The sequence below is a fragment of the Lissotriton helveticus genome, chromosome 4_1 (assembly GCF_964261635.1).
Source record: "Lissotriton helveticus chromosome 4_1, aLisHel1.1, whole genome shotgun sequence".
Lineage (NCBI taxonomy): Eukaryota > Metazoa > Chordata > Amphibia > Caudata > Salamandridae > Lissotriton > Lissotriton helveticus.
The window spans coordinates 784,772,466-784,790,320 of NC_136063.1; the positions used below are offsets into that span (position 1 = coordinate 784,772,466).

Genomic DNA, 17,855 nt, shown 5'->3' on the forward strand with positions numbered 1-17,855 from the left:
CCAATCAAGACGCTTCGCCCATGCTTCTTAACAGCATGAGAACAGCGTCTTGATTGGATGAGAGAGAGTTGGCTGTGGATTTCGCTGCCGAACAACGAGGATGGGATGCGGAACATCGAGCAGCAGTGTAAGGTAAGTGATTTTTTTGTGTGTATATTTATATTATTGTGTATTGTGCATTAATATGTGTATTTTTTTATGTGTTTTGACCCATCCAATAGGATATGCCACCAACCACCACTGAAATTAGGCCACAATTATAATATTTAAAATGGTACTAAGTTCTAAACACCTTCATGAAGACTCTCAAGACCTGGCTCTTTGGCTGAACAGAACTGCTGACGCACCCCCCCCCCCAGCACCTTGAGACCCTCATGGGTGAGTATCACGCTAATAATTCCCTGATTGATTGAAACCGACATGCACAATTCAAACCTCTCCAAGCCAGCTGTCTTGGACAGCTGGGTTGGAGAGTAGGTACTGACCTACAGTGCTCCATCCAATCAAGACGCTTCGCCCATGCTGCTTACAAGCATGAGAACAGTGTCTTGAGTGGATGAGAGAGAGTTGGCTGTGGCCTTCGCTGCAGACCAACAAGGACGTGATGCGGAACATCGAGCGGCAGTATAAGGTAAGTGAGTTTTTGTGTGTATATTTATATTATTGTGTATTGTGCATTAATTTGTGTATTTTTTATGTGTTTTGACCCCTCCAATAGGATTTGCCACCAACCGCCACTGAAAATACGGCACAATTATAATATTTAAAATGGAACTAAGTTCTGATGCAGTGCACGCTTGCATCGCCTGGGTTGTTTGTGCAATATTGTAAGTCATGAAAAGATGCAATGGATTTGCAATACTGTGGACCCGCAGACCTCCTTGCAGATATCGAGAGAAACAACCAGCCTTGCACAAATGGAATCATCAATGTCTTGTAATTCAAATTTGCCTGTTAGACTTGGGGTGAACCACAACTGGTAATAAAATAAACCAATACACATAAAGATTAACAACAATAGTGAGTGGAGAGGCAAAAAGACAATTACACACTAAAAGAAACTCAGCCAATGAAGATAATGAGAAATGATCTAAGCATTCGACAAAGTACCAGAGAAACAGTATTTGGGTTACAGCGCACAGTGGGATTTCCTCAAGCAAACATAATTCGTAAAGGCAACATCTTGCTAGAGGGACCAGAAGAGCTTTAGAAGTAAATTGAGTGGTTATGTCCAGTCTCCAGCAGTCCAGTGTGTTATCTTGATGTGATTTTGTAAGTATTTTGAGGCATCCATGTTTGTGGATTGTGTATTTGATGAGGTTCCACCAGTGACTGTTACTAAACTCAGGCAAAGTTGGACCGGAACTGATGACAATACAGCTTCATATGATGTAACTGAACTTCTTTATATTGGAGTAAATCTTTTTCAAGGTCTTTCACTGATGGATACTCACACATTCCAGTATGTTCCACCATTCAGTGCCTCCAACCACTGAATAGCAGGGCAGCCACTGTTCTTCTCTAGAAGTCTTGCCTAGCAGTTTTGAATATGCCTCGTACTAATTAAAGCCTAATTGGAAGTCTTACCACATTATGAGCATGAAAAGGTTCACAGCTGTATCAGAAATGTAGGCAAATCACAGAGGGTAATATGAACCTACAAGCAGGCATTGTCTGCTCATCTATCTAGGATCTCCTAGTTGGACTTGGTGACATAGAAGAAAGATGATAGAATGTATTTCAAAAATGTTACTATGTTGATTTTTTTTTAATGAAAGGGCTTTGAAGCCTCCTGCATTGATATGTTGATTTACCAACCTTCCTAGAGGAGTAGGTAATAACACCTCTCTCTAGAACAGGCTTTGTTTCTGTCCTCTGAGAGTGGGGATCTCCCCTCCTAGGGGTTTAGAAATCAGTCTGTGGTGGCAGGCTGGACTGGACCAGTCAGCCAGCACACATGAGAGCTGGTAGGGTTCAGGGGGTATCTCTAAGGTACCCTCTGGGTGCATGTATTAATAAATCCATCACTGGTATCTGACTTCACCATTAATATGGGCTTTAAATAAATATTAAAAATAGTCCTTGAATTATTTTCCCAGCTGGTCTCTAGCCGAGGTAGTTGAGTTAATATTTAATTTTGCTTTTCTGTTTTTCTCTATGCCCCAGAAATCCTTCCTACAGTCAAAATACTTGTTAGATGATAGTCACTTTAAGGACATTTTAAATTAAGATGTCTACATGTCATGCTTGTAAATACCATGCACTCGGTCTTGTGAGCTCCAATGCTTACATTGGTGTGACTTATTAAAAAGGGAGGTATTTAACTGTCAAAAGGGTTTATTTTGAAAGGTTGGGTCACACTATTAAAACTGTAGAAACAAGGCTGCAGTGGTAGGCCTGGAGTCACAACCACAGAAAAAGATGCACTATGTCACACAATGCATTGCATTACATTATCCAACATTATTAATATACTGCCTTCATATTTTGTTTCTTGATTGTACTACAATGAGGTAGATCTTAAGTCCTTCTCTCATCATGAAGTTCCTGACTCCAAACTTTATCTTAGCTGAAGAAGAACATGCCACCTAAACCCATATCTATGATGCAAGTAGCCAGCAATACTGACACCTCCAAAAGACCATGGCCAATGTGACATAGTTCTTGAATGTCTGTTGTCAGTGTCACTAATGATAATGGTGAGGAACATATGGCTATTGCTGAGGGTGGCACTAAGAGCAGACTATCCCTTCATTCAGATTGCAGTACCTGCCTTCCATATTGGTGCCACTTTCTTGACACAGATGCTAAAAACAACAACAGCAGCCGATCCCTTAGTTCTTGCCCATCCACACATGACTCTTGTAATTCCAGACTCTTTATTTAGCAACACACAAAAAAGCTCATCTCTGATCTGGGACATCTTTTCCATTCCCAAGATTCATGAATATATTGCAGTGCAGACCATTTGCAAAGCTGATGTGCACAGTGAGAAACCAAGCAAATATCTTTCATATGATTGCAGACATTTTCTTCATAGGGAAACATGCATAACACAATTGTGCTTGAGTGCAAATGTTGACAATTTGGAGTTGGGGAAACATCTCAAGCCTTCACCTAGAGAAGGTCTAACCGAGTGCAGATCTTTGCAAACATCAAGTAAACAGTGCAGGTTTGGAAAGAAATACACATCTAATAGAAACTAAATTTTACAGTGCCAAGATATGAAACAACTGTGGTGAGAAGCACTGTCTAAAAAAATGTGATGTAAAAACTACTGGCATGATTTACTACTTCATTTTGCTTTGGATCTGCAATTTGTACACTGACTGGCTAGTAAATGGAAATGCAATGTTCTATGTGATTCATCTACTAATAGGACACAGCTTAAACTCTACGTCTCAATGCGGGGGGAATCACACAATGACCTAATGAATATTAATTAGGTGGGTCACAATGTGCAACCCTCTGTGATTGACTTAGAGTGTAGTAATGCAAAACTACAAGGGATAGGAGACATCTGTCCCTGAATTTTCATCCTTAACAAGAATAATTTTTTTAAAGAAGCCTGCATCCTCTAAAAGGCAGGTGCTGATTTAAAAATAGATAAAATAATAATAATAATCTGGGGCAGGAAAAATGTTCTTAAAACACCTCCAGACTGTTCATAATGCTGCTGCCTTGCTTCTGCTTCAGTCTCCAAAACTGACCTCTACAGTCACAATACTTCGGACGCTTGATTGGTTACCCATTGAGCGTCAGGCGCATTTTAAGGCTCTATTTGTGTATGCACTAATGCCTGGCAAACTCAGGACCTTCCTACTCACTGGCTCCTTGTGACTGAGTGATACCAAGTTGGCTATAATTCCCAGAATTAGGAAATATTGCCAAGGGGTCCGTGCTTTTTCTTTCTTGGTCTGAAACGTTGGAATGCGCTCCCTCCCAGATTAAGGGTGTATCACTCACTAGCTGTGTTTCAAAAATCTCTAAAAACATGTCTTTTTCAGCATTCAGAAGCTCTTTAAATATGAAAACATGGTGGGAAGCAGGTAGTGTTCATCTCGACCGCTGTTTGCTCCTCACAATGTCACCAAATAATTCCCATGGCACAACGTCGCATTTAAGAGCAGTTCTAACACCCGCTCAGCAGTCAGTAACTGATCAATACCTTGTGACCATGTTGGAACTGGCCCTTTCTGAAGAGTCACATGAGATTTTTTGCCTTCCTCCGACTTCCTTTGCTGAACTCATTTGTGATGGATTTTAGAACTCTGTGCATGTTTCGCAGCAAACTAGAGGTGATTTTGGTCTCCCTTTAAAACATGGTAAAATTGGCCTACACCTGATTGGTTCATTTAATTTACCTGTTATTCCCTAATAAATGGTACCTCATGTACCAGGGCCTGTAAATCAAATGTTGTTGATGGGCAGCAGCACTCATTATGCCACCCACTAAAGTATATAATTAAAACTTGCCTCTGGCCAGCCACTGCAGCATGTAGTGCAGTTTTAAACTGCCATTTCGACCTGGCAAAAAAAACTTTTTACGGGCCTAAACCTTCCTTTTCAATGCTTATAAGTCCCCCCTAAGATAGGCCCTAAAACCTCATGGGACAGAGTGCATAGTATTTTAAAAGTAGGACATGCGCACTTACGTTTTACATGTCTTGGCAGTGAAAAGCTCTTAAAGTTGTTTTTCATTGTTGTAAGGCTAGTCTCTTCAACAGACTAACACTAAGTTACCATGTTCCATGTTTCCCTTAAAAAGTGATAGCCTCAGATTGGGAGCAGATAGAGAAATGGTGTTTACACTCAAATGAATTGTCATTTAAAATCCTGTTTAAAGTTAAGTCGGATTTTAAATTATAATTTGAAACTACCGCTTTTATAAAGTTTACATTTTCCTGCCAAGGTTTTTGATGCCTTTCTGGAAGTTTCTAGTTGCCTGTGCCTGTTAATGGTTTCCCCATCAAAAATGTTTATTGGGTCGAAACAGTGAAAATAGGACCTGGGTGCAGCAGGGAGAAGTTCATCCTAGAAAGATGGCAGGGGAGACACTGTACCTCAAAGGACCATGTTCACAACTCTCACAAAGTAACCTGAAACTAGGCATGTCCTGACCTTTTGTCACCTTAGACAGTTTGAGCCAGGGGAAGGGAAAGAACTGACCAGGACGAGTTTTGTGGTAGCTTAGGCAATTCCACTGCAAAAAGGCCAACACCAGACATAAAAAGAGAACCTTCAGAACCTTTCTTCAGAACACTCCTGGACCAGTGATTGATTCAGAAGAAGTAATGACCTGCTGCCAGGTCTGCCCTCCTGTCTGAAGAAGGAAGTTTGGACCAGCGTGCCTTGATACCAGGCTACCCCGAGCGAGTCTAAGGGACAGTGGGTCAGTTGGTTTGCTTCATATGCGAGCCATCAGGACATAACAATCTTCCAGAGGCCTCCCTGCAACTGCCCAGCTGACCAGCACCAACTGGACCTGCCTGAGCCCTGCTGCTGGCTTCTGCTGGAGTGTGTCCTGATCCCCCCATGCCCTGGACCCCTGACTGGCATCAGTGAGAGCTTCTCCTAAAAATAAAGGTGAAATCCTAAAGTTTAGGTTCCGTGCAAATGTGACTGGCCGTGTTTCCACCAACAGTCTACCTTCCGTGGCAACCACTAACGCGAAATTCCAGCAGGACCTTCTCTTGACACCAACAGGGACCTTCTGCAACTACCGGCAATGCCAGACCTAAACACCGTGCCAACAGTGACCGTCCTCGACTATCCACCAGTGCAAGGCTACAGCAACAACCGGATCTTCATGCTACAGCAACGACCGTCTGTGATGCTTGACCTGCTTGTGTCGAAAACCTTCTCCTCTCAACCTTCTCCAATGCGAACAAAACTGTTTGCACCGACTCTTCAGTAGGACTAACCTGGTCCCTGTATTTGGCCTACGCGCTATCACATTTGACCTGTACTTGTTTAGCACAACCAGATAACCACGAGTGGCGCTTTCTGCTTCTTTGCGCTATCTTCACTAAAAATGTCAGAAACTAATGTCTCCAGTTCTATCCATTGAATTTTTTCATTCTGGTATAATTTTGTAAATTAAAATTTGCTCTATCTTTCTATATTGGTATGGGATTTGTCTTGTGTGATGTTTTCACTTTATTACGCTTTGTGTGCTGCAAGAATTTTTTATATATTGCCTCTAAGCTAATCCTGACTGCTTTGTGCAAGCTGCTAGGTGGTTAACCGTAGGTTAATTTAGTGACTTTTGTGGTTCACCCTGACAAGGATTTTGGTTGTTGCCTAACTTGGGCTTCCACCCCTCATAGCAAATAACCCAATTTCTTACAGACCACAATCGCAGTCACAATCCATGAATGCATTGTGACTCCAGTATTGGAGATGGTCTTTTCATGCTCTATCCTTTATATGATTTGTAAAATATTCCAAAATATATTTAGTAGATCAAAAGACTTTCCGACTTGTAAAAAAGGCTTTAGTACATCTTGAAAATTAGTTATGTGGTTGAAAACCCTGTGTTTTTGCAAATCAAAGGCTTGCAACCACTAAACACATTTGTACATGACTACCTAAACACCAAAAGATCAAGAACACATGAAACAGCATGTGGATGGACTGTGAGAGTTGCATGGCCTGTGAAAAGTGACTTTGTTATTGAAAACAGCATTAGCAAAATCAAGAAGACGTCTGGTGTATCAATTAATCTTCTTGTGCCTTCAAACTGTAAATATATGAATTCAATAGTAAATATGTAAAAAGTAATTGTATGATTCAAAAATAGTGCTGAATCTCCACTCAATAAACATAAACTTGTATCATTATTATTATAGAACTTTATTCGGATAAAAAACAACATATCCATAAAAGTACAAGTTAAAAAGCATACATCAGAATAAATATAGGCCTCCAATAATATAGTACACAATTCATGGTTAAACAATCATTAAAATGATCGGCTAAAAACATACAATGAAGTGCATCGAATAAAGTGTATCGATTTTAACATAGTTGCATAGAGTTACGAGTGCGCACTGCAGCTTTCAGAAACGATCCAACCCGGAAGGTTAATTCATCATCGTTTAAACCTAACACCCTCCCATAGGCTGCTTTATAATCAATTTGTTCTAGAGTTTCAAAATACGTATCATCTCCCATCTTCTGAAGTTAAGTACAGCACTGCGTTGCCTCTTAGTTAGGTTTACACTATATAAATACCTACAAAAACATGCAAAAAAGGTCACTTCCAGTTTCTGTCCCTGGTCATATCAAATAATTTGAATGGAAGGTACCATGTGTCTGGCTAAACAACAAGGAAGGACCATGACAAATTGTCTCACCATTTGAGAAACGATTTTGAGCCTACGTAGACCAATGAAGCAAAATGATTTAGTTTCAAACACTTGCAAATCTTTGCATCCTGAAGAACCACAACACTATAAGAAACAGAGCAGGAAGAAGCGTCATTCGTAGTGTGGTCTATACCATGAGACACACTTAAACCTTTGATGAAGTATTGCCTCAACAGCTAATATGAAGCAATCCTCCTTTTTCTGGAATCCAAAGGGAGATGTAACTTTATACGAGGGGCACAAGCAGGGCACTCTCCCCTTCCTCAAGCCAAGATGAAGACATGGGACAGACAAGAAACCAAATGGTCTAACGCTCAGAGCAATGTCCACCAGTTCCAGTCAGGGCAAACAGATAAACATTGTCTAATCAAATATCCTGAAGGGTTTAATTGACTATGATACAACTTCCTCCACTTCAAAAACACACATGCCAACCATTACTAGCCCTACATAACTTCGCTATAAGCAAGGGCTAATTAATGCTTCTTTGTGATTGCACTATCACAGGGTTCTGCCAATGTACCAGTAAGCGGGAAAGAGGGGTGTGGTCATGACGTCATTTAGGGTTTGCCAGTGGTCGCAGTTGCTACCTCCGGCTTGCCCTTTGCTACCACTGGTGCAGTCTTTGCGACCCCTGGCCAGGAGGGGGGGGGGGGGCAAGATTAAGGCCTGGAATAGAGTGCAAGCTCTTCCATAGCTCGTCCTTATGGATGTTCTTTGAGGCGCCATTCTCCTTGTTTTCTATCAAATTTTTATTTCACTAATAGTGAAGAAAATTAAAGTTTTCACTATTGTAATAAAAATGCAGTACAATTAAATGGAATAGGACGTTCCCTGGCAGCTGAGGTAAGTTAAAAAAATGCTTTTACATGCATGTTGTGTGCCTGTTTGCAGGTGAGAGTGTGCATGTGTGTTTATGTGAAAGTGAAGGTCAAAGGATTTGTGATGTCACTTCCGCTACCCCTGGTATTTTGGTGAACTGACTTCCATGCTTATGGTACAGGGATTTTGAAACCAAAATATCTTCTGACAGAAATATTGTGCACTAAATATTATTTACAGATCTATTGTCCCACTGGATTTAAATGTAGAAACTTTACATTCAATTCATCTATGTTTTTAGTAACAAAATTTAGGCACAATGTTTCTGTCAGGCAATGTTCTCGCTAACGATATTCTGACATACAACCAAATGAGGGTCCAATTCACAAAATTATTTATATGTATGTCAAGTAGTACTCCTGAACTACGCTTTTATGTATTCCTAAATTCCTTTATGAAGTGGCCTCAGCAAATCTAAATTGGGAATATTCAGGCACTATTCATATATTAGTCGTACAAACAGAAACAATTGCATCCTCTTTGTGGTTTTACTAATTGGGAGTTCGACATGTCAGGGCCAATTCACAAAGGCATGTAAGAGTACGTCAAGGAGTGCTCCTGTAGTCCTGCTTCCTGTGCTCATAAGTGCTTTTGTGACTCTTTACCAAAAGCTCCCTCCTTCCCAGTACAAGACCATTACATCTCCACCCTTGATGACGTCACAGAGTTCCACAATGCTCAGTCCAACAGGTGCCACTGGCAGCAATGTGTGCTGCCTATAGTTCTACAAATCTGCTCTCCCAGCTGTTCTGTCCCTCCCTGCTGCAAATACTTCCCTTTCTGCTTTACATTCCTACCTCTCCATCTGTTCCCTTATCTCCTCTGTCATCTTCCTCCTCTCATCTTTTTACTGCCTTCATTACTTATCCATCGTCTCTCACTATAGTAAATTAAGGCATATGCTTTGGAGCAGGGGTCTCCAACCAGCAGCTCAGGAGCTACTGGGAGCTCGCCAGCTCCCTGGAAGTAGCTTGTGAAAGGGTAGGTCAGCCCAGAAGGTCATAGGGAACATCTGGTCACATTGAAGGAGGTAGAGTGAAGCTAATTTTCATAACCTTGGACCAGCAGTCAGCCAAATCAATAGCAGGTCTTCACACCACCAAATAAACAGTCTGTGACAGCCTGTGACAATAGGACAGTCTGCAACATGGCCACCTACCTCCAATCCCAGACTAGCAAAGTTGCTTAGAGACTGATCATGTTGCAGGCCTTGTTCTATCAACCACACTGTGTAAATGAATACTTGGCTAAGAGAAAATGACTAAAGGAGCAAGAGCAGAGAGGCTTGGATGTGGGACTGTAAGGGGTGGTCATTCTTGGTTTTCCTATATGGATGTGGAGGTTGAATTCAAATCTTATTGGATGTGATCATATTGTAACAGTGATAATGTATTTAGTAGATCAGGGTGACATTCACTGATCAGAAGTAGCTCTCACCATAGAAATGGTTGGAGACCCCTGCTTTGGATTGTATAGCCTCTTCATTGCTGAGTACTTTGGCACCTACAAGACCTTTTTTATTTTTTATTCAAGAAAAAACTATACCGTAATCGATTTTAAGCCAGGTGGGTATGATTTAAAAAAAAAAACTAAAATACTCGCCCTGCTTTTTAATGTAAAGTATGTTATTATTTGGTTAAGAGCAATGCCCCTTCAGTAACATAAGTTAAATGTTCCGTTCTGGTATCTGATAAAACAAAAAAGTCTCTGAGACATCATTTGAAAAGGACAATAGTTCGTATGCTTTTTTTTTTTTCAATCTATTGCTGTCGTTTTGGGCTTGATATTGCTTAGGGTCGTTTCTTAGTAGGGGCGCTTCTTTGGGCCTCGCGCACAGTGATCACTTTAGCACTAGAGGCAATAATGCATTTCTTTGAAAGAACAGAGCTTTGGCAAAACGTATTTGTTCCTAGCGCCCAGTTCCCAGATCTTGACATTAAGGCGATGCCACCGTGGAATCCAAGCTGCCAGTTCATGAGTGTTCACCCTTTCTTATACTACTGTAGCCACACGGAAGGGCCTGCAGGGAAAGGTTCTATCCAAGCCATTGAGCAGTGACGCATTGATTTTAAAAAGGCAGGGGCATATTAGCAAGAACCTCATTAAAATTATCGCCGTTTCCTGCCTCTAAAACGGCGATAATGAGCTTGCTACTATGCGTTATAGAATTCCAATAGAAGCCCAGGTTAGATGTGCAGGACGTCTAACATGGGCTTATATTGGAATTCTATAACGCATATTAGCAAGCCCATTATCGCCGTTTCAGCGGCAGTTTCCTGCCGCTAAAACGGCGATAATTTTAACGAGGTTCCTGCTAATATGCCCCGCAGTTTCCACAAAATTAGGAATGCCTGATTATTGCTCTGTCAGTCCAAACAGGAGCTGCCTCGCCATCCGCTTCTAGTGTGGATAAGAAATGTTTCAGTCTGGAGAATGCGGGTCTATCTCGCTGTAGATTGGATGGAGTGCACCCACTACACAGATAGGATTAAATATTACTTTCCATTAGCTGCTGCAATATTCTGGCAGGCTGAGCACTCCTCACTTCCAGATGTTGCTCTTGGCTATCGTCTGCCGGGGAATTGCCACATGGTGATGTATTCAGGCTGCTCACTTCTCATTCCCCACAGGAGGCATTCTTATACTAAAGAAAATGTATGTGTCAGCACACAGCAAAGTCTTTAAGCACAGCATTATCAAGTGACAACCACGCTGAGCTGAAAAATGACAATACTGTGCCTGGGATGGTAAAACTAAAGGCTTTGTCATGTTTTAGCTTGGTGTGGACAGCACTTGCTCTTCCTCTGCTAGAAAACCAAACATTTGATGAGAGCAGATTTGGAATGTCAGTGGGGGTTTAGAGTGTTCCTTAGAAAGGAGCTGCTCTCTGCCTAAAATCTGGGTACTACCCAGGGTACCATGCTCTTAATGTGTGTGTATACACACACACACACATATGACAGAGTGCACCAATATATTGTATGAGCAAATATGGATATTGTTTCTTATTGGTGTTAAGTATCTATTGACCTCGAATAGGCTTGATAAATGTCATGGCTCTAGCACTCCCAGAAGTTATGTAATACAAGTTTGTACATTAGCACATTTTTGCAGAACATAAATTTGTTTTCTTTCCTGAAAACTGGAAGCAATATCTTCGAAGAATAATGAGCGCAGTATTGTATTCATGAATGATATCTCCTCCTAAAGGATGTTTTGCACTGTCTTGGAGGGGAAGATCCTGATCATTAGATGAAGCATTTTGCTGAAAATAACACGTTTCGGCCATGTGATTAGGTTCCATAGACTTGTATTGAGAGAAAACCTATATAAACTGTCCTAAATTGTATGCATTTTAGCATTATTCTCCAACTAGCTGTAGCGTCCTCCCCAACCCTGGTACATGTTAATGATCACGTCACACACTGATCTTGGAATTACACATCTTTATTCTTCAGCGCATAACTAGTAACTCAACATTCTACAGTATGAATTCTATCCCCACACCCAAGCACTTACATCACTGTTCTATGGGTCTGCCAGGGACTAAAAGGGTCCTGTCATCTCTAACTCACAAGCCGCTGCACTAGCCATTTTCCAGCAGGAGCTCTGGTCAGCTGGAATGATGATTGCTTTCTAATTATTTCTCTGTACTGCTTACTATTTTTGCATTAAACGCAAGTTAGACTTTCTAGTTTCTGATTTATTTGCAACAAAGGAGAGCCTAAAATCCTTGCTGAAATATTCCAAAGTAGTTCCAGTTCTCTATTTTAGGCCCCCTGGTCCAATTGAATAATGTTGATGTAGCTCATTTGGCTTAATTGAAGATGTATCATAACAAAGATATTTCATCATCTTACCAATGACTACATTTCATCAGTGCTGAGGGACACTTTTATATCACAATCACTGTTCCGCTAAATTATTGAAGATTGTCTATAAACAAGCCTTAAAATAGAATAAACGTAGAGGTCAGACCCTTGGACAGTAAGGTCCCATAACTTGCAAATCACTGTACATGAGCATCAGCACAAAAACAAACCTCAACCTTTACAGGAAAGGCCTCTAAATGAAAATGATCCAATGTGTATTCAACTAAACTTCTCACCTTTGAGGGCGGTGACTAAAGTTTATTAGGTCTGGACCGTCCTCCCTTTAGATTGTGTGCTAACAGTGTTGACAGTGGAAGAGGTCTATCATTGTACAAATAAATACATAAACAAGACTAACTCTGTAGCACACCTTGCTCCGACTGCACCTGCACACAGTGAACTATATCTCTGATACCTGTAAATATACCTACTGTCTCTGAAACTTGGAACATCGCTTACATATTTTCAGAAGATTTAAGCCAAGCAACAAAACTACATTTATGTGGCTTACTCAAGGGATGTTTGCATCGATACATTGTATTTATGTGTTCTGCAAGTAACTATTTGTATTTAAGTGTGTGCCTGATTCTCCCAAGATATTTCAGGGATCTCGGATCAAATGATCATTTACCATATTACATGCAGATCCACCATTGCCATTTGCTCACAAACAGACAAATTAATTACAGTCAAAAGGCAGTCCACTCACCTGACCAAGGTCTAAAGTGACATTGACTTCATTGTACTGCAAGCCCAGAGACAGGGGCGGACTTTGCCACCAGCGTTCTGTCCCATCAATAGCATTGGTTACTGGATGAGCTTTACTAGGATCTGCCGCATAGCAAGAGTCACAGAATTGACCCTGAAAAAAGAAAGCACAACATATATATCACATAGAGGTAAACAAAAACATTCAGGACTCTACTAAGCCCATGCATTTAAATGTGCACATATTTTAATGACTTTATGCAGAATTAAATTGCATTGATTTTTAATGTTGTTATATGACTCATGCTGTTAAAAGGTCAATAATTTGCTATTACGCTTGCACTTCATCTCCCCTCTCTACACTCTGATTTTCCCCTTAGACTCTTCTATCAAAGCTTGCAGCAGAGTCATTTTGTTGCTCTAAGTGGAGTCCATCTCCCAACCGCTGTTTTTGTTGGCAGTCTAGTTCTGCTAGTTGCCGGTGGGGCCTCTTAAAAACTCCCCAGATAGTCAATATGATACATACTGAGATAGGCATTGCCACAGCAAGACTGGATTCCCCCAACAAATCGGTAGTGCCACCACCAACCATTAATCATACGAACGCCAATGGTCACTACAGCATTCAGAGGTACCTGTCCGCTTAACTCTGAAATCTGCTGCATACTAATTAATGCTCATTCTCAAGTAGATAATTTAGTAGAGATACAACATCTTATACAATTTGAAGGTTATGACTTCGTTTTTATTAGAAGATTGGAATGCTGGAAGCTCCATTCAAGACAATGGAGGGCTTTGGGATTCTAATGGCCGCAAGCTCCTCTCCAACGTTAAAGGTTCTTTCCATACAAGGGGGCGTGACTTTAATACCGGTATAGCCCAACTACGGAGGGTTATAAGGCTATTAGAACATTCCGCCACTAGAGGGAAGAATGTTCTAAAAATAAAGCAAAGGCCTCACGGAGCCCAAGGGGATTAAAATCTACTTGGGCTCCGTGGGGCCTTTGTTCACAGTAACAGCTGTGAACAACAACTTTGGAACGTTGGAGTTTCGGGCTTCTACCGGCCATTGGAAGCTCAGATAGCTCTATTTTTTTCAATGGAGCTCCCAATATTTCAATGCACTAATACTAAATAAAACCTTGACCTAGCCTATGCATGTCCTGAAGGATTCAAAGCTATACACTTACCCTGCCCTTTCCTACAAGAAGGTGATCTTGCAATACATTTCTAAAGAGTGTTGCCAGGTTAAACTTTCTAAATTGGTTGAAGTTACATCAGCAGAAGTAATGAGTTTTACGATACACACTTCAGCGTTTGTGTTGATAAGCATGGGTATTATGTTATTGTCCCCTGAGATCTTATTCCTTGCTAAACTTACCTTGCCTTTCATCTTCTCACATTCTTCCTTCTTTCTGTTGAGGTATTCTAACATTAGGATGAACTTTCAATCTACCCCGTCCCTATGGACTTGGTTGAATATTTGAAAGGACTCAATATCACTCAGTTAGTTACAAGTTTCACACATAAAGAATACCATAATTTAGAACTAATATTTGCAGCCTGAGCTGATTAAGGTAGGTTGAAACCTACCCCAGGATCAGATGGATAATTTCTCCATCAACTTTCATTTGTTATTAGCTAACAATGCAGGGTTACGGTGCCCAACCTGTGCAAACTCTATTTTAGGAAGACTCTGGGCCAAGTTTTCTGAGGCTACTTTTGTGGATGCTCTGGTCTGTACCTCATACCCAACAGATAATCTTACGTTAGATGAGGAATCTAATACTTATCAAGATTAGATTACGTAGACTCTTGACACAGTTCTCTAGACAAAGAAAATATAACCTCACTCAACTCTCTGCACTTTGGTATAGTGAATCCATGAGATTAGCTAGATTGTAAGGAAAGCAAAATACTGTGGACGATGACTTACATGCTATAACTTTGGACTGTTCCTATGAGGCACAGGGTCAGACTGATTTGCATATGGCCATGTATGAACTGGGATGGTGGAGTGAGCTAAAGAATGATGATGGAATAAACCCAGATCAGTTGACTGAGGGTGAGTGTTTGATTTGCTCAAATGCTCCGTCCAAAATCCCCTTTGGTATCGCTTTGTTCGCCCTAAGTTGGCAGGGTATGCGCAGACGTGGGTCCCTTGCTCACTTTGCCACTAGATTCAAGCTAGCCTGGCTGATAACGGCTGAATAGCCAGAAACCGGGCCCAGGATGCTTTTTCCGGTCCAGGGAAGACATGGCTTAGCAGTTCGGGCAGGACTGTTCCCATGAGGCACAGGGTCAGACTGATTTGCATATGGCCATGTCTGAACTAGGGTAGTGGAGTGAGCTAAAGAATGATGATGGATTAAACCCAGATCAGTTGACTGGGGGTGAGTGTTTGGTTTGCTCAAACTCCCCGTCCTTCATCACCTTTGGTATAACTAAAACAACAACATAAGACAATCCTTACAAGCTTATTAAAAAAACATAACAATGGCTAAGTTAGAGTATTATGCCAAGCTAATAATAGAGTCCCTTAATGCCTCAAAGAAGATTTTCTGCATCACACAAGCTTTAATTAAACATAGATGCACATTATACCCAGTACAGCATACGTATAAGATCTGTGATAAAATTTCTCTATACTTCAAAGAGAAAGTTTCTAATATTGTGGCTAGTCTAGCATCCTTGCACCCCTCTTCACCAACTTTAGGCTGTCAAATCTAAGGGTGTTCTATGGAAGGTGAGAGACAACTACGTTCTATGTGTCTACATCCTTCGCTCGATAATTTTGAGCAACTAAATTTGATTTCCTTTTATATTATACCCGCTCCATCTCTTCTGGCTTGCCTCTTGATCCACTTTCCCCTAAAATCTGGAAAGAAACATTAAATTCCTTTGCTAGCCCCTTTGCTAAATCTATATTACAACTCTTTAAAGCAAGGGATAGTTCCTACTATTAAAAAAAAGAGCAATGGTGCTGCCTTTGCTTAAAAAAACCATTAGCGGATCCTTCAGTCCTGAGTAATTTCAGGCCTAATTCTCTTCTGCACTTCCCAGAAAAACTGTGGAGAAACCTGTTAATAAGCTAATCCCCAATTATTGTGAAGGCAACGCTCTATTGGACTCTGCACATTCAGGGTTATAACCAGCTAATTGCACAGAGTCAGCCTTGGTCATAGTATTGGAAAACGTCAGAATGGCAATGGGCAAAGAGCAATTTGCAGAGTTGATGCTACTTGACCTTTGACACGTGGACCACAGTATCTTAATTTCAAGGCTGGTCTAATCCGGTATCCAAGTGGTGTCCCTGGACTGGTGCACAACATCCCTGCAAAATCACACACAAACTGTTCATCTATCTCCATTCCTGTCATCAGCTAGACAGGTGAAGCAAAGAGTCCCACAGGTACTTAGGCTGAGTCCAACTTGGCTCATACTGTACCTTATGCCTTTGGCACAACTAATTTGAAGTCACGTCCTAAACTTTATGAATTATGCAGATGACAGACAAATCATGTTGTCAATTGATCTCATCTCTCCCCTACCTCTTGCTGCATTTCACAGATGTCTGTGAGACATATCTCTTTGGCTAAATTACAGTCCCATAAATCAAAAACAAGTTTAGGGAGTGGAGAGGTAGCGCTCCTAAGAGTGCTAAGGTGGATACATCCTCCAGACAAGTTTAATGAAACAAAAGGAACCACCTCGGAGAGGGATTATTGTATGTCAAGAGTTGTCAGACATACACATTGTTTGTTAAAATACCCCTCACACACCAAAAGGGCCCTTGGTGTCATGCTTCATCATCGGGGTCTTCCCGCCCCGCTGCGGGACTGGCGTGCTGCGACTGGCGACTACGCTGGAGCACTGGTAGAATTGGAAGTGCTATGTGAGGTGTATATGTTGTGAGTGAGAAAGGGTCAAAGGTGAATAGGAGTGATGTTAAAAAATACCTGGCCTTATGTTAAAAAAAAACTTTACTTGGTCATAGGCTGGTATTGTTAAAAAAGTGAAGTTGGAGAGATTGCGCTAGTAATGTGTGTTTCCTCCTTTGGGTGTCAACATGTTTCGAAGCTTGTGATGCTTCTTCGTCAGGACAGAGTGCGATGCCTCAGTCACTCACTATGTTGTTATCAATATGTGAAGAGATATATACAGTGATGTTAACAAATACAATGCCTAATTGGTATATATATGACTTTTCTAGCTTGTCAGTAATTCTGAGTATAAGCTACAAACATAAGGAGACAGTGCTCCATGAACTGTAGGGTCGAGAGTTTCACATGAAAGTTTCATATACTGTTGTGAAGTCGCCGCTCGCTCTCTCGCTTACTTTTGCAGTCATCCCCATTTGCAAAAATTGACAAACATTGTGTTGGACATTTTGAACAGAGAAGAACACTGAAATCTCAGCAAATTTGAAAATGGCCATTTGGTTCAGTCACAGTCTCTGAGGCATGCGGTAAAATGTGCACTTTTTGAAAGTTCTCAAACATGCCAATAATGGCGTCTATGTAGAAAGCAGTATTACTTGTCTGGTAGAATTTATGTCATATTGAAGACATTTTAGAGATGAAGACCCTTAGAGAACAAGCATTTGCAATGCAATAGGTCTCGGGTTAATTAAGTTTGAGCTATTGGCATTGATAAATATTGCAACACCAACTGTAATATTCCATGCAGCACAAGAGCAGTGATGAATGTGTGAACAGGTGGCCGTGTTTGCCCGTGCATGTGTGTGTGTGACACATTGTGCACGGATCCATGTGTGCGCGTTTGGATGTGTATGTTGGCTTGAGAGCGTGTATGCCTCGTGTGTGCATGGATCCACGTGGCATATCTAAAAAAACTTTTACGTGTTTCTGTGTGGAATAGAGTGTGCGTTTTTATGTAGCCGAATGGAACCATGTGCAATTGTGTGGGCTGCGTGAGTGCCTATATATGTGTGTATGCATCTGTGGGCTTATATTTGTGTTTGCTTGTGTACTTGCATGGCAATATAGAAATGTGTTATTGT

At 41.1% G+C, this 17,855-nt stretch overlaps 1 protein-coding gene across 1 annotated transcript in view; it reads right to left on the reverse strand.

Moving 5' to 3' along the window:
• LAMA3 (laminin subunit alpha 3) overlaps positions 1 to 17,855 on the reverse strand; it is a 1,062,926-nt gene that overhangs the window by 993,683 nt on the left and 51,388 nt on the right. Inside the window, exon 2 of the mRNA XM_078687418.1 lies at positions 12,834 to 12,986. Within this exon, the coding sequence (XP_078543544.1) occupies positions 12,834 to 12,986 (153 nt within the window). The remainder of the gene's footprint in view (positions 1 to 12,833; positions 12,987 to 17,855) is intronic.